At 44.8% G+C, this 17,966-nt stretch overlaps 1 protein-coding gene and 1 long non-coding RNA gene across 2 annotated transcripts; one reads left to right on the top strand and one right to left on the bottom strand.

Moving 5' to 3' along the window:
* Positions 1–924: 924 nt before the first annotated feature.
* LOC119327992 lies at positions 925–2,383 on the top strand. Its single transcript, XR_005158786.1, has 3 exons — positions 925–1,204; positions 1,347–1,412; positions 1,498–2,383. It is a non-coding gene; the product is annotated as an uncharacterized LOC119327992 (long non-coding RNA).
* Positions 2,384–2,511: 128 nt separating this feature from the next.
* LOC119327991 (glycolipid transfer protein 3-like) lies at positions 2,512–4,466 on the bottom strand. The gene is made up of 6 exons (XM_037601038.1): positions 4,192–4,466; positions 3,779–3,834; positions 3,510–3,640; positions 3,258–3,393; positions 2,918–3,061; positions 2,512–2,818 (listed from the first exon to the last, which is right to left on the bottom strand). Exons 1-6 carry the CDS (start codon positions 4,367–4,369, stop codon positions 2,783–2,785), a joined length of 681 nt encoding a protein of 226 aa, XP_037456935.1. The 5' UTR covers positions 4,370–4,466; the 3' UTR covers positions 2,512–2,782.
* Positions 4,467–17,966: the final 13,500 nt, after the last annotated feature.

Raw genomic sequence — 17,966 nt, 5'->3', positions numbered from 1 at the left:
TACAAAGGCGCCAAAGGCGGTTGCAGTGTGGTGCTTGAGGCGGTAGCCACACATGACCTCTGGATTTGGCACTCATTCTTTGGTATGCCAGGAACTCACAATGACATCAACGTGCTGCAGTGCTCTCCTTTTTTTGCCAAGCTCGTTGAGGGCCATTCTCCTCCGGTGAACTTCGAGATCAATGGGCACCAATACAACAAAGGGTACTATCTAGCTGACGGCATCTATCCGAGATGGTCGACATTTGTGAAGACGATCTCAAACCCTGTGGCAGGAGGCAAGAACGCCTGGTTTGCGAAGCTTCAGGAGGCTTGCAGGAAGGATGTCGAGCGGGCATTTGGTGTGCTCCAATCTCGATTTGCTGTTGTTCGGTACCCCGCTCAGACCTGGTCCAAAGATCAAATGTGGGAGATTATGACTTGCTATGTCATCTTGCACAACATGATCATCGAGAGCGAGCAAGAAGACCCAGTGTTTGACACTGAACCATACTACAAGCAGGGTCCTCTAGCCGAAGTTGATCACCAGCTACCGGCAACTTGGACTGTCTATCTCAGTATGCGTCAGGAGATCCGAGACCCACAGGTTCATCATCAACTGCAGAAAGATCTGATTGAACATCTATGGAGGCTCAAGGAGGACGCCGTGTGATGAAATACGAGTTTTTATTTGTTGAACTATATAATTTGTATTGAACTATTTGTTGTTGTACTATTTTATTAAAGTATTTGATTTTTTTTATGAAATATGTGATAAGAAATAATTGTGTTGACAATTGAACGCCAAGACACGGCGAAACCATGCCAAATATGTGCCTATTCTCGCCCATATGGGCCCTTTATTCGCTGAAATTGGGCTGCAAAGTGGGCCAATTTCGATGCCCCGGGGCGATGACTGGGCGCAAAACCGCCGCCGCGCCACCGCCTGGCCGCCGGCGAATTCCCCCACGCCCCGTCCAGTCCCAGGGACTGCCTCGCTCCTTCCCGCTTGTCTCCCTGACATAGCCCGGGGCTGTCGCTCTTCCTCAATCCCCTGCTCGGCTGCTCCCCGCTGCTCAAGACTGTGGATTGCCTGTCTGCCACTGTTGCTCTAGCCAGGCGACGCCGCCGCTCTAGTCCGGCCATTGCCTGAATCCAGATTCCCCGTCTCCGCGCCGCCACTCTACTCCGGCCACTCCCCGACTCCGGACTACAATTTAATTGATGTATAGCCCATGTCTGTGTATGATATGAAGAAAGTTTAACTGAACCTTGAGCCAACTATTCAGTCATCGTTCCTGCCTAATTGTATATGTATTATCGATTTCAAACTGAAGCTTTTTTATTTCAATTCATTTCATACTTCAGAAAATAGAAGATAAGATATTTCTCAAGCCTATAGGGATCTCAGAGGGCTTCTACCTCCTCATAGAGGTAAGTTTTTAGATTTTAATTATTCATTATTATTTCACTATGTTTATGCCTTTTCTTATGAAATTACATGTTTGATGTCTTGAAGGTGTTGCTTCTTCTTCTGCCGCAGATCATGTTATGGGAGGCAGGAATGAAATAAACAACTGATTTGGTACTCCTATATCCCTGTATTATTTCTGGTTTTATCATGTTTTATCTCTTCTATTGGATTGTTAAGCACCAAGATTAAATTTTAGAATTATTGAACAACTGAATTTATTTTGTTTGGTATTGCATATTATCTTTTTTTAAATGTCATGATGTGTTCTTGGGTAGTTATAAGTGCCAAAGTTTTCCCTTGTTGCCGAAAAAATTAGGCCCGGGTTTCGCTTCAATCCTGCCTCCACCACTGGCTGGATGCGTCATATGTTATCAAGTTGCACAATGGATCATGTAGAGCTTAAGATGTACAGCATATGTTTGTATTAATTTCAGTTTTATACAAATAAAAAAAAAGTTGGATAAGTAAAAATAACTCTGATGTGAAACGATGAAGCAAACAGCTAAGAAACAAAACTGGCCAAACATCTTGGTCATATAGCTGTGAAATCGCAAGCAGCTGAGCCAAGATCGATGAACGTCAATGTCGTCTTCATCTCAAGATATCAGGTACGTGCAAATCATGGTTTCTTTAGTTTTTGTATATCTTGCGGTGAGCTAGAAGAAAACAACAAAATACATCAGAACTGTTAGAGAAGAGAAGAAGATTCTTGGTGGTTGCTGTTGTGAAGGCATGAATGGTGTTGTCACATTTTCCATTCTCTTCTACAAAAGTTCACGGATCATAGAGTAGAGCATGTAGTACTATAATACTTTTCATATGGTATTCTCAACAATAAAAAAATGATACTATGTGAGAGAGTAAGTGTATGACTATGATAAATCAAACTGGGATGAAACTTCAGTTAATTGCTTAAAGATCGCTGAACTTCTCTAGAGGAGCTAGCGAGCACAAGCCTGAATTTTTAATGTTTTCTATTGTTCACGTCATTTGGTTGATGGAAATCAAAAGGTAGAGAATAAAGAAATACTGCGAGTCACAGGAAAGGAAATTAGAAGAAAGAGAAACAGGAGATGCATTTTGTTTCAGGTAAATAAGTTCTGTATACATCCAACCCACTAAAACTACAAGGGCACAAAGACATACAGCAAAGACATCTGTGACAGCTTAACAAAAAGGGAGTCTGGAACCAACTACCAGCAGTTGCTTAAAAGAACCCACCAACAAAGAAGTCCTTAATCTTCATTTTACAACGCAACGTAGGTTAATTAGCTTGTGCAGTACAGTAGTAGATATGTACAATCATCAGGTGATTGGTCATCCTTGTTTTTCAGGTGGATTTGAGCCTGTCCAGCTGGTGTTTGACCTGTATATTAACCCTGAACGGCATCAGAAAACACATATCTTCCATGCAATGCAATGACTGATTAATTAAGAAATGTGCATGTGGATGGGGAACACTGACCAAAATGGCATTGATCTCTTCTAGCAGAGGCTGTACAATGGAGACCAAGATCATGACATCTCCTCCAAAATCCTCATGATCCTGGCAGTTCCCCATCAGCAGCTGAATAAAGATCTCTCTTTCTGGAATGAGACCCAATGCTACCTGACAATTTGCAACTATGCTCAACAGATTAGGTCACTGGAAACAACTCAAACCAACCGATGACTGCAACTTGATGAGCTAGATTTGCCGCGTGAACAATCTTCAAATCATTGCTAGTAGCTTGTATAGTCATGTAAAATAATACGCAATTATGTAGAAGCCATGATCATGAAAGCAGTATGTCAACTGATCATACCCTGTAAGCAGCTGATGAGATCCATCCGTGGAATGGCTTCAGGGTGCTCTTGTATGCTTCTTCCACCATCTCTTTCAGGCTTGACTCTGGGTTCTTCATTAATCTCTCCAGCAAATGTACTGAGAAATTCATTGACCTAAACCCAACGCGTTTTGCGACACTTAAGAACTAGGGTTTTGAAACAAAATTGACATATATGGTATAGAAGAACATATGCTATATGAGCAGAAAGTCCATGTACAATTAAGTTACCTAGCCAGCCAGATAATAGCCCTGGTGCAACTGTTGGTCTTCTTTGAGGTCCCTTCCTCCACTTCCTCTATCAGAATCGCCGTCAAAGTCGAATATTTCGAAGAGTCTCTTGCATGGAGATCTTGTAGTCTCTGCAAAAGATAGATAATTGTAATAATCGTACCTAAAACAAGGATTTGGCATGCTCAGTTGCTTAGTGATGTGAACAAATGCAATGCAGAATGCAGGGCAACATGGGAATAAGATGATTTCATACAAAGAGCAATTACCTGAACATTTTGCTGGATGTCTTGCCTGAGGACTAGTAACGTTGGCCCAATCTCATCTTTGAAAAAACAAAGCGTTTATTATTTCAACATTAAATTTACAGATATGATAAGCGAGGGTTTGAAACAGAGTAGCCCTGAAGAAATGTAAGTTCATTTCTACAATTTCCAGTTTCAGTTTCATATCAGTCTAGATGGTGGGCATTTTCATTCCCATGCTTCATGAGAGAGAATATTCCACGATTCGTCCCAACGCAAAGGAAAAAACATCGACAAGTGCTTAAAAAGGGTGTTTTTTCTCTCTAGAACAACAGAACAGTTCAATCTTCATGAACTTCCATTCTTACTGAACAAAAGAGTAAAATAAAAAGCATGATATAATTTGCATCTGAAATAGTATTGAGTAAGTAACCAACCAAGGACATGCAGGAGCTGCTTGGAGACACAGAGGAGATCCATGGTGGATGACCTAATTTGCTGCTGCTGCTCCTGTTCTTCTCCATCTCCTGGGCTGAGCAAGCAGAGCTCCTCCATGGCCACCCTCAGGTCAGACTTGCCCCTCTCCATCTTCTCCCGTTCTATCTCTGTCTCCATCTCTCCTAGATAGTGTACTACCTTAGGTTGGCATCTGCCTCAATCCCCTAGTTATATACACACAAATTCAACCTCATTTGCTGCCATTTCTTGGGACAAATGATGGGGTCAACTTCTGGATGCCATTTTTAAATCTAACAATTGTTATGTCCTGGAGCTGTTCTCCACAACCCTCTATGTGAAGTCAGAGCAGGAAATGGTGTATTATTAGGAGTAAAATAGGAGGTGTGGGCTCTGTCTCCTAGCTTAGGATAGTTTAATTTACTGGATGCAGTTGTCATGGACTTGTTTAACAGTTAACCATTTCGCCTTGTACTTCTTGCAGTGTACTTAAACCATTGGCCATTAAGCTACACGCCACTCCAGCTTGTAAAAATAAACATTTTTTTCTTTTTATTTTAGCGGAAATTCGTGTGCTAGTAATTCGCGCTTATGTAAATAGCAACTTGTGTTCTTTTAACTTGAGACCATTACAAGGCATGCATAAGGAAAAAGTTTGAAAAGGATGGAAAACGAACTATTCTGCGGCTGCTCCCTGAGAAATCATCTGACTAGAAAGAACCCATTTCGACGTGAAAAAATGTGCATAAAAAATTATACAAGGAGATAAAAACCTTGAGTGCGTGCATCTTCTTATGCATACGCCAGTGCTTAAACCTTTTTGCAGCTGTATCTTCTTGATACGACAATGAATATTACTAAGAGGTGTTCATTTCTCCTGCTCAATTTGTTACTGTCATTGGTAGTACTCACCCCTCGTGAGTGACGTGGTATCCTCGAAAAGGTAGAAGAATAAGAATCAGAATGGCATATTATTAGAGAGATTACTTGTGTTCTGCTTTATATATGATCATCATGCATGTCATCATCTAGTTTGAAAAGAAAATCAGCATGTCACATCATCGATGAACCCGTGCATCTTCCAAGGCCATTGGCTGGTATAGGAATCAAACCACCTATTAGCAGGGCTTAATTAACTTGGATGCTGACAAAAAACCTAGCAATGGGAGTATGATCATTAGCCATTTCAATCAGTGGTCTAGCTAATATATTGATGCTGATGAACCCTAGCTAGTCCATCACCATCGACCTCTGCTCTAATCATGTTTCATGCTTCCACGCATGAACATGCACGAATTGCATGCGCTCTGCTAGCTCAACCATATTCAACTGTTCCTCCAGTAAACAGTGAGATGTAGGCAACAAACTGATTACCTGAAGGTAATTAAACTAGCTATCAGCTGAACCTAGCTCCTAGGCTCCTAGCTACAGAATCTGTCTCGGGTTTGGTCTGGGCGTTTGAAATCAGAAAAAAGGAAAAAGATAAATAACGGAACCGATTAGAAGTAACTATCTATGCAGAGATGATCAGCAATTGTATAACCTTGACGTCATATATCTATTCAGAGAGGACCACTGCACTGCAGGATCCAGCTGAACCCAAAGATTAACTATTATGCTAATTAATTTTAATCTTATATACGTGTGGCAAGGCACCGGCCAGCGTATGAGCGCGCTTTGCTTAACGAGATGGATAGACTTGGATTCATATGATATATGTTGTCATGTACCTTACATTGACCAATGATGATAAGATCGATCGTCACTAGTTAATCAAGAGAGTTTTGTGACTGCACGATCGATCGATCGACTTGTAGTTATGCAGAACAGGACCATTGCACTGCAGGATCCAGCTGAACACAAAGATTATTAACGTATACATTTCGCCAATGAGAGGTACGTACCTATCGTACATTGCCTTGCATGGTTTTATAGAATCTTAGGCCGACCAACCATGTTAGTAGTGCTAGATACTCAGGCTGCCCGTAGCGGAGAATTTCATAAATATTATTCATATAATACTAGCGTGTAATACTACATCCGTAATGCATAATATCATATATTAAGGCAACTCTAACCAATTCCCTAAAAGTTAGTGGAGTATCCGGCTGAGTAAAGTTAGTGGAGGAAAATTATCCTCGTCTATAGGTGACCTCCTCTAGCCGATCCCCTAAACTTAGTGGAGTAAAAAAATTGTAGTATTTTTTTGTTTTGTTTTAGGCAGCCGCATGAACTTCAAACACTTCACAGTATACATCATTGAAACATTGAAATTCAAACATGCATAATAAAACCGTCATAAGATATAGTTTCATCATTGTGATTTTCAAATAAAACATGCATAGTTCACCCAAAAGGCATCACTTCAAACACAATGTTTGATCCAAAATCATCACAAACATAGCATGTATATGTTATGGTTGAGCTACTCAATGACATGCACCACCACCCCCTCGGCCACCACCACTCAAACGAGGTCCTCGGAGAAGAAAACACCACCACCATCTTCTCAGCCATCATCACCACCACCATTCTCTCGGGCACCATCACCACCACCACCCCCTCGGCCACCACCACCATCCTCTCGGCCACCATCACCACCACTACCACCACCATTCCTAAGAGATGCTTCCACTTGGGTCAAGATCTCCCCACGAGTGAGCTCACAATAATTTCTTGATGAGCCCAACTACGACTCCATTTGGCATCATTCGGAGGCGGCCCAAGACATGGAGCAAGAGGAGGTGGATGATGATGAAGAGGAGGCCGAGGAAGGGGAGGAGACCGGGGAGGTGGTGGCCAGTGATGGACCAAAAATTAGCCTCCAAATTGTTGGTGGTTGTGTTCATCTCCGCACTACGACAAGAAACAAAGAAACTACATCACCACCGGCTACCAACAATTACCTATTGGTCGAAATGTTGAAGATGGTTTTTTACCTTGTATGCATTTCATCAAGCACTTGGCAGCCACGAGCTTTCTTGCCGACGCCGGACGCGCCGGAGCTGTGCCAGTGGGTGTCACTGGAGACACGGCAAGTGTTGTCGGCCGTGGATGGGATGCCGGAGTTGACTTTTTCTTCTTCCTCCTCGCCTCCTCCTCGGCTAGGGCGGATGACGCCGTCATCGGCTTTCAAGCTCTTTGGCACCGTCGGGAGCGGTGGGCCATCACCGGAGAGGCACTCGCCACCACAACGGCCTTTGCCGTAGTTGGAGCCGGAGCTTGAACCCGCTGGACTTTTTCTTATCCCCAAGCTCTTCTTCGGCGCGGGGGTGGTTTCCGGCGGTGACAAGCCGACGGAGGTGGCCGGCGGGGTGGCGGAACAATCCTGGCTCTCCATTTCGTTCATTGGGTTGGTCATTGGCGGCGGCTGCGGAGGGGGTGACAGCTGCGATGGGATAGTCCCAGCGGGAGTTTTGCTCAGCCGCGCGCAGCGCAAGCATATTTAGGGAGATTGGGGGGTCTTGGGTGGTGGAGGATAATTTATCCTCCCTTATAGGTTTTAGTACTTCGGCTAGGTGCGGTGTAAGGGAGGATAACCAGATTTATCCTTTCTTACCGCCGGATAGGGGATCGGTTAGAGATATCCTTAGCAGTGGCGGAGACATGGGACTAGCAGGGGCCCTGGCCCCCGTAACAACACTGCATTAGGCCTAATATGCATGTGAATAGATGATTATTAACAGCTAAAATTGTGTAATTTAGTGGGCTAGCCCTCCCCAACAAGGATTAAGAATACCCCCCCCCCCACTCATTTTTCCTAGCTCCGCCACTGTATATTAGGCCAACTCTAGCCGATCCCCTAAAAGGCTATAGAGGAGTAAAAGTAAAATTTTGATTTTACTCCTCTAACCGATCTCACTCATCCTCCTATCCAGGAGTAAATATACTCAACCTATAGGCGATGGAGTAAAAATCTAGTGTCTCTTCTTGCTCTCCTCGCTCACTTCCGACCCCAAATCCTCTCAGCTGCCGAAGCGCCTCACCCCCCGATCATCGGCGCGCCTCCCCAATCAGTGGCATGCCCCATAGCTGTCTTCCCAACATGCGACACACCCCACAGCCGCCCGCCATGGTTGTCTGAAAGCACATTTGCTTCCTTCGTGGTTTTGGTAATTCATGTGAACATACATATTGTTGGACTAACAACTTTATCTAGTATATTTCATATAAGTTCAACAGTGGCATGGCAAGGACATGAGGATGTGGACCCCTTCAAAATGGTAAGGACAAGAATTGGCAAAGCTTCAGGACTACATCTTTTGTTAAGTGGCTCAAGATCACATTGAGTACTATAGGAAAGCCAATACTATTAAAAGGGCATGAGGTACTGATGATGAGTTTGTTGCTCAAGTGCTTAGAGATATTGCTCCAAAACCCTCAACCACATTCTCCATATCACATCCGTCCAAACCCTAAAGTATCATCTCGGTCCCACTGAAATTCTCTATCCCGGACTCACCAAGTTGATCATATACACTGCCAGAGCCAAACCCTAACTTTTCAGTTCTACCGATATGGATCTATGTCTCACCGAGATGGCATGACCAAGTTTTTATGATGAAATCTCTTCACTTCGGAATTACCGAGTTGAAACGATCAAAACTACCGAAATGAGGTTTTGCCCTAGCCATTGCACTTTGGTTGGTCTGAAGAGTTTTGATCGGTCTCACCGAGATGTCCAACGTTCAAATCTTTTACACTAGTCGGTCTCACCGAGAATTTGCTCCGGTGTCACCTAGTTGGGTCAAGTTTGTAACGGTTGGATCTTTGGGTGAATCCTATATATACCCCTCCACCCCCACTTACTCTCTATGAGAGCCATCAGAACGAAACACAACTTCCACCATTCATTTGTTGGAAATATGCCCTAGAGGCAATAGTAAAATGGTTATTATCATATTTCCTGTTGATGATAAATGTTTTATTGTTCCTATTACAAAAATAAATATCTACTATTATTACTACACTTGTATCATCGTATCTTCGCCGAACTAGTGCACCTATACAATTTACCATTGTATTTGGTGTGTCGGGGACACAAGAGACTCTTTGTTATTTGGTTGCAGTGTTGTTTAAGAGAGACCATCTTCGTTCTACGCCTCCCATGGATTGATAAACCTTAGATCATCCATTTGAGGGAAATTTTCTATTGACCTACAAAACTCTGCGCTTGGAGGCCCAACACGAGTCTACAAGAACAAGTTGTGTAGTAGATATCACACGCCATTGTCAACGTACTCAATAAATGAGAGAACACACAACGAGCGGCTGACACCAGGACTCAGCAGATCACGCAGTTGTTCTTTAGTTTTAGAGACGGAGCAGGTATCAATGGGGTTGTGCGGGGATGTGGCCCGTCTAGTCCAGGCTTTTATTTTATGTTTACCACATGATGAGTCAAGTTGCCGTTTTTTTCTTTCTGAAAATGGCTAGCCCAACAACAACAAACAACAACAACAACAAAGCCTTTAGTCCCAAGCAAGTTGGGGTAGGCTAGAGGTGAAACCCATAAGATCTCGCAACCAACTCATGGCTCTGGCACATGGATAGCAAGCTTCCACGCACCCCTGTCCATAGCTAGCTCTTTGTCGATACTCCAATCCTTCAGGTCTCTCTTAACGGACTCCTCCCATGTCAAAATCGGTCGACCCCGCCCTCTCTTGACATTCTCCGCACGCTTTAGCCGTCCGCTATGCACTGGAGCTTCTGGAGGCCTGCGCTGAATATGCCCAAACCATCTCAAACGATGTTGGACAAGCTTCTCCTCAATTGGTGCTACCCCAACTCTATCTCGTATATCATCATTCCGGACTCGATCCTTCCTCGTGTGGCCACACATCCATCTCAACATACACATCTCCGCCACACCTAACTGTTGAACATGTCGCCTTTTAGAAAAAGGGCAACCTGGTGCATGTAGCTCCCGCTTGCGCAGGGTCCAGGGAAGGGTCCGACCACTTTGGGTCTATAGTACGCAGCCTTTCCCTACATTTCTGTAAGAGGCTGTTTTCAGGAGTTGAACCCATGACCTCATGGTCACAAGGCAGCAGCTTTACCACTGCGCCAAGGCTCCCCTTCTGAAAATGGCTAGCCCAGTTCTATTTATTTTAAAGAATACCCAACGGAGGCCTACTTGCTTTTCTCAGCGTTGTGGTGCAAATATTTCAAGAAGAGAGGGGTGTATTCGCTTGCCCAGAAAATGGGCTATAAGTACTAAGAAATGGGCTGTAAACTTTTTAAAAAAAGAGCAAACCGACAATTAGTTTCAATAATCGTTTTTGAGGATTTCCAAATTTCAAATTTGATTGTTTTCTTGCGGGGAAAAATATGTTGGATTTTAAATTGATACAAATTTATTTATTAAATTAGTTTGAATGTTACTCAAAATTTTTCGATTAAAAACAGTTTGGACCGCACCGAAATATGCAAAATTTCGTTAATTTTTTTAACCATGGCCAGAATATGGGTTGTAATGCTAACAAAAAGAATTTGTGCTTCAACAAAATCCTTAAGAAATAGCAAATGAGCTGTAAATTTATTAGAAATAATGGCAGATGGGTTTTATGTTGTTTTCCACATATTTGAGGCTAACTTGTGGCCTACTAGGTTGACGCGTACGCTTGGCCGTGCCAACTTAGTCGACACATGAGAGCAGTGACTGTTGGATGTCCATCCAACGGCCATCGTGCTTCTTCAATCTCTGATCTTCCTGCTCCAGCCGCCGAAACCAACGCCGATGGGACTGCTTGCTCCGGCCTTTCGTGGCCAGCTGCGCTGCATGCAGGCCTCACCGCCCCATCCTACTCCCACGCTGGCCTGGCCATCCTTGTACTCACCCAGACCTCCAGTTATTCTCCAGCGACAGTAGCCGAACCAATAAAACCCTCGTACTCCCCTCCGCGCGGGAAACAATTGTCGAGTCTTCACCGGCTCCGGGTCATTCCTTTCCTAGGCCTCGTCGTCGTCCACCGCCTTTGTGCTCTCGACGCGGCATGGTCAACGTGGTCAACGAACGACTTTCATTGGAAGAGTACTGTACGTGGAGAGGCTGGCAGCTGGGTCTACGGCCGCAGCAAGGAAGTGCCTACTTATTACGCGCAAAATAATGATTCCTCCACTTGGCAGCGGGGACCCATCGGAAGGGCCTCTGTATTTTACAAAAAAATCTTTCCCCCTGACAGCTGCGACCTACCAGCTACATCTTGGCACGCAAGGAAGTGCGTCCATATTACGGGCAAAAAATGATTATTCCCCCGACAGCTTGGACCCACCAGCTATATCTTCGCACACAAGAAAGTGCCTACTTATCCTCCCTGACAGCTGGGACCCACCCGGTCGAATCGTACGTAGGGTTGCCTATCTGGTCTCGAATGTGTACGTACATACTGGTCGATCGGTCTCTCTGCAGCGATGAACCGTTACCGAGTACGGAGCGGCACGTCTCATAGTAGAGCCGCTGATGTAGCATGTCACGCGGTCCCATCTATATCATGTACACGTACGTATAGCCATGCTGCAAGAAAGTAAATACGGCTACGTACGTACGTACATACAGACGGGGTCTCGAACGCGTACAGTGATGTCATCCTGTTCATCAGTAGCCAACCGGCTAGGTCGGAACAGAGTCGTCTTCATCGGGAAGCAACCGACTGGGTCGCAATACGTCCTATTCATCAGGAGCCAACCGGCTTGGATGGAATAGCCGAAACGAGTTCTAGCGTACCGCAGAACGGAGAAAACAGCCTTCTATTCAACCGTGTGTGGTCGAAACAAGGTCATGTTCATCGGGAAGGGTCTGGGATACCGCAAAATGGAGGAAATGGACTTCTGTTCGAGTGCCTACGGTCAAAACGGGGTCTTGTTGATCGGGAAGGTGTGGCGTACTGCAGGAAACGGACTTCTGTTTGAGCGCCTACAGTTGAAACGGAGTCCTGTTCATCCATCGTCTACTGCCTCGCTCCAATATCCACGGGCTACTGTTCATCCACCGTTGACTTCCTCCAGCCTCCACCAACTACTATTCATCGATGGGCTACTATTCATCCAGCCTCCACTGGCTACTATTCATCCAGCCTCCACGGGGTCCTGTTCATCCACCCCAATCGGCTGGGGTGCGGTGGTCTCCTCAGGGTCATGTTCATCCAGCGGCAACCGCCTACTACAACAACGGGGTCCTGTTCATCCAACCCCCACCGGGAACTGTTCATCCACAACCAACCAACCGACTCGACTCACCATGTCTCGACTGGTTCTATGTATCACGCACGTGGCAGCAATGGGCACTGTTCATCCAGAGGCAACCCAACCAGCTAGCTAGCTACATCTCTTACGGGGGTTCGATCGGCTTCAGTAAGCAGCAGCAACGATCGATCGGGTTCAGTTAGCAGCGAAGGAGTCGGTCGAGTTCAGTTAGCAGCGAAGGGATCGATCGATCAGCTTTAGTAGGTAGTACTAGCAATGTGCGATCTCTCGGGTTCAGTAAGTGAACGCCTCTCTCGCTCGGGTTCAGTTATAGCGACACGGCTCGCACCCCGCGCGCGTGTGAGAGAGGAACGCGCAAACCACACTGCATCACTCGGCTCCGACCACCCACCGTAACCGGGAACTCCACGAAATTTCCTCGTCCTCACTTCTACCATGATTTTTTATGTTATGGACGGCCCAAAGAATGTCATGCGGGTGCGTCCCCGACCCGCCCAGGACGAAAAGCCCATTTTATGTCATGATTTTTTGTCATAGAAGTAGGATCTCACCACATCTATGATGATACGTGTTTATGTCATAATTATCGCCATGGAAGTGTCATAACCATGACAGAAAAAATTCGTTCGGCCCATAATGTCACAGATGTGTCTTTTTTTTGTAGTGATAAGATTGAGCTTTCATTGTGTCAACCCACTTCTAAGCCTCCCCCACGGCCTTTTGATATGGAAGCATTCAATAGTTATCTCATGTGGTTTCGTTCCATTGCACGTACTCAACTTAAAGCACCCACATTTCAACCAGGGGACATATTACATGAACCCAACCCAGGTTTTGATCAGATGACCAATTTGGAGTACAACAGGCTTGTTAGAGATTGTAGATGTGATGAATCAGCGCCACCTGTCCACTTTGTGGTAAGTTACCGTTATCTCTACATACTTGCCTACATTGTGCCAAAATGATTTGTCCTATCGTGTGCAACAGCAACATGAGCTCTTGAAGCATGTCAACGAAGCCGGCAGGGCACTCAAATACCCTCCAGGTGAAGAGTCGTACAACAAGCTTAAAGCTTTTGTTAAGGTATGACGTTTGATAATTTGCTTTCCATACACATTTTTGAGGTATATCTGCTAACTTCATGATATGTCAATTTCATAGCGAAGCATGTCTTGGGTACGTGGCATGGGTGCTCTACTAGGCTGCTACTCCACTGATGTCGTCGTCCCTACTACATCGAGGTCAAGATCATCACCAAGCGGCACACAACACCCAGCCGACGACTTGGTTGATGGAGAGGGGGAGGAGGGGATGAACAGATGCATGATGAGATTAACACCTCGCAGATGCCCGATGCACCTCATCCTAGTCAATGGCGTGGAAAGTATACTCCGGGCAAATATGCAAGGAAGGCAGTAAGGACCCGGTGATCGAGGACACTTCAGAGGAGGAGGAGGAAGAGGAGGTGCCACAACTGTAGAGGAGAAGGCGCTTAGTGAAGGGGAAGGATGTTGCACCAGCTAAGAGGGGGAAAGGAAGGAAATGATGCATTTGTCGTGAACTTGATGTATGTCAAGGACTTGTAGTATTTATCGAAAACTTGATGTCGTGAACTTATGTTTGTCAAGACTTATTTGTCGAAAACTTGATGTCGTGAACTTATGTTTGTCAAGACTTCTTTGTTGTCAATTTGATGTGTGTCAAGACTTGTAGCATTCTCATGATCATTTAAAGCAGAATAGAGCCAGCACAGCGCCCCAGCCTAGGGCGCCATGCCTATAGATAGAACGATGCCCCAGCCTAGGGCGCCATGGTCATTGATAGTACGACACCCCAGCCCATGCCTCAATGCGCATTGACAGCACGACGCCCCAGCAAAGGGAGCCATGCGTTTTGAAAATGACTAAGTCCAAAACCATTTGAGGTTCTGATGTTGGGGGCGCCATGTATTTTTTTTGGGTGCCATATGATACGCCCATTTTGCATCATGTTTTCCTACTGTTATTTATATTGTTCTTATGCACAATAATGCTTTTTGGAGTAATTCTAATGCCTTTTCTCTCATAATATGAAAGGTTCACACAAGGAGGGAGAATACCGGCAGCTGGAATTCTGGACCTGAAAAAGCTACGTCAGGCCACCTATTCTGCACAACTCCAAATGAGCTGAAACTTCACGGAGATTTTTATGGAATATATAAGAATCATTGGAGCAAATAACTACCAGAGAAGGCCCACCAGGTGGGCACAACCCACCTGGGCATGCTAGGGAGCCCAGGCGCGCCCTGGTGGGTTGTGCCCTCCTCGGCCCACCTCCGGTGCCCCTCTTCTGGTATATAAGTCATTTTGACCTAGAAAAAATAAGGGGAGGACTTTCGGGACGAAGCGTCGCCATCTCGAGGCGGAACTTGGGCAGGAGCACTTTTGCCCTTCGCCGGGGGACTTCCCTCCCGGAAGGGGAAATCATCGTCATCATCATCATCATCACCAACAACTCTCCCATCTTGGGGAGGGAAATCTCCATCAACATATTCAACAACACCATCTCCTCTCAAACCCTAGTTCATCTCTTGTGTTCAATCTTTGTATCGGAACCTTAGATTGGTGCTTGTGGGTGACTAGTAGTGTTGATTACATCTTGTAGTTGATTACTATATGGTATATTTGGTGGAAGATTATATGTTCAAATACATTATGCTATTTAATACCCCTCTTATCTTGAGCATGATTATCATTTGTGAGTAGTTACTTTTGTTCTTGAGGTCAAGGGAGAAATCTTGTTGCAAGTAATCATGTGAACTTGATATGTGTTCGATATTTTGATGGTATGTATGTTGTGATTCCCTTAGTGGTGTCATGTGAAGGTCGACTACATGGCACTTCACCTTATTAGGGCTTAAGGGAATGCATTGTGGAGTAGTTATTAGATGATGGGTTGCAAGAGCGACAGAAGCTTAAACCCTAGTTTATGCGCTACTTCATAAGGGACTGATTTGGATCCAAAAGTTTAATGCTATGGTTAGATTTTATCTTAATACTTTTCTCGTAGTTGCAGATGCTTGCGAGGGGGTTAATCATAAGTAGGAGGTTTGTTCAAGTAAGAACAACACCTAAGCACCAGTCCACCCACATATCAAATTATCGAAGTAGCGAACATAAATCAAACCAACATGATGAAAGTGACTAGATAAAATTCCCGTATACCCTCAAGAACGTTTTGCTTATCATGAGAGACCGTTTTGGCCTATCCTTTGCCACAAAAGGATTGGGCTACCTTGCTGCGCTTTTGTTATCATTACTTGCTCGTTACAAATTATCTTGCTACCAAAATACTCGTTACTTATAATTTCAGTGCTTGTAGAGAATACCTTGCTGAAAACTACTTGTCATTTCCATCTGCTCCTCGTTGGGTTCGACACTCTTACTTATCGAAAGGACTATGATTGATCCCCTATACTTGTGGGTCATCACCATATAGGACGCCCTAGCCCACTCCGCCAGACATACTAACATGGCGCCTTAGCCTAGGGCGCCATGGTCTTCACTTTTCTGGTTTTTTAACTTATATGGTTTTTGTTTTTTGCACTAGCTTTGGCATACATGTTCAATAGTAATATATTATCATAACTTCATGACATACATTAGTTCAACACATACAGAAGTTCAACACACAAAAGGTTCGACTTACATAAGTTCGACACACAAAAGGTTCACGACTTACATAATTTCGACGCACAAAAGGTTCATGACTTACATACATTCGACACATACATAAGAATCACGCCCCAAGCCAATAAGTAAAGCCTCGACCACCACCATCACCACATCCACGTCCACGAGCTCCACTGTCACCATGGTCAAGTCCTCGAGCACCATGTCACCACGACCACGTCCTCGATCTCCACCATCACCACGGCCACGTCCTCGAGCTCCACCCTCACCACGACCACATCCTTGAGCTCCACCATCACTGTGACCGACACCACCATCACCATCTCGTTTTGATCTCTTTCTTTTGCTACAACCTCTATTATTGTGCCCCTCATTGTTACATTCACCGCAATGGTTGATATCACGAGGGTCCACGAAATGTTGTCTCCCCCATTCCTTATAGAATCCACCACCCGAATCATCCATATCACCCAACAAACGCTTTGTCTTCTGTCTTCCACGTGTCACCACCTTCATTTCCAGATCGGGGTATAGTGGGGGTCCATGATATTCCGACCATTTAGATTGGCCTATATAGGAATGAAATCTCGCAGCCCATGTATTTTTGACCGCATCGATCGAATACTCTTCCAATCTTCCATTGTTGGTCATATTGACACTCAAATTTCTAGTGCGGGATGCAGCCATCAAGTGAGAGCACGGGAGATGATATAACGTAGCCCTCTCGCATGAGCACACGCCCATCTTAAGATAAACCTTGAAGGAGCCACCTCCATATGGCATGCTGTCATGCGACATTCCACCATGCTCATCAACTTGGTAAATCAATTCTGTGTTATCAAAGGACTGGATTTCGTGTGAATCCTCCTTCCTTGCTTGGTATTCCATCCAATCGTAGACCTTTGGTTGATACCTGTACATCTTTTTGGCCTTGTTTTTCCCAGATATCAACTTAGCCATTTCCTCACTTTACTTTTGAAAATAGGCATTCAACTTATGGAATGTATAATCTTCGATTGTTGTCACCGGCAATGCATGATACGTCTCCAATGTATCTATAATTTATGAAGTATTCATCCCATTATATTATCATTCTTGGATGTTTTACAATCATTTTATAGCAACTTTATATCATTTTTTGGGACTAACCTATTGACCCATCGCCCAGTGCCAGTTGCTATTTTTTGCTTGTTTTTTTACATCGCATGAAATCAATATCAAATGGAGTCCAAACACCGCGAAACTTTTTGGAGATTTTTTTGGACCAGAACACCCAGGATGGGCCAGAGTAGCACCTGGGGGTGCCCCGAGGGGAAAACAACCCACCAGGACACGCCTGGGGACCCAGGCGCGCCCAGGTGGGTAGTGCCCACCTCGGTAGCCTCCCGCACCCTCTCTTTACCCTATAAATTCACAAATATACCAAAAACCCTCGGGGTTAACCTAGATCAGAAGTTCCGCCGCTGCAAGGCTCTGTAGCCATCGGAAACCAATGTAGACCCTTTCCAGAACCCTACCGGAGGGGGGAATCATCACCGGTGGCCATCTTCATCATCTCGGCGGCCACCACGATGAGGAGGGAGTAGTCCACCCTCGGGGCTGAGGGTTTGTACCAGTAGCTATGTGTTTAATCTCTCTCTCTCTCTCTCGTGTTCTTGAGATGTCACAATCTTGATGTATCGTGGGCTTTGTTAATATAGTCGGATCATATGGTGTTTTCCCCTCTCTATCTTGTTGTGATGAATTGAGTTTTCCCTTTGAGATTTCATTGTTATCGGATTGAATACTTTTATGGATTTGAGAACACTTAATATATGTCTTGCAATTGAATACCCGTGGTGACAATGGGGTATCATATTGATTCACTTGATATATGTTTT

The sequence above is a fragment of the Triticum dicoccoides genome, chromosome 7A (genome assembly GCF_002162155.2).
Source record: "Triticum dicoccoides isolate Atlit2015 ecotype Zavitan chromosome 7A, WEW_v2.0, whole genome shotgun sequence".
NCBI classification, from domain to species: Eukaryota; Viridiplantae; Streptophyta; class Magnoliopsida; order Poales; family Poaceae; genus Triticum; species Triticum dicoccoides.
This window is presented reverse-complemented; position numbering and strand designations above follow the sequence as displayed.

What these genes read in the sequence shown, in the direction of transcription:
- LOC119327991 (XM_037601038.1), bottom strand. Translation starts at nt 4,369, where the DNA reads ATGGAGACAGAGATAGAACGGGAGAAGATGGAGAGGGGCAAGTCTGAC. An exon ending in ACATCCAGCAAAATGTTCAG is followed by an intron (nt 3,641 to 3,778) that starts GTAATTGCTCTT and finishes TATCTTTTGCAG; the next exon opens with AGACTACAAGATCTCCATGC. An exon ending in AAGAGATCAATGCCATTTTG is followed by an intron (nt 2,819 to 2,917) that starts GTCAGTGTTCCC and finishes GTTAATATACAG; the next exon opens with GTCAAACACCAGCTGGACAG.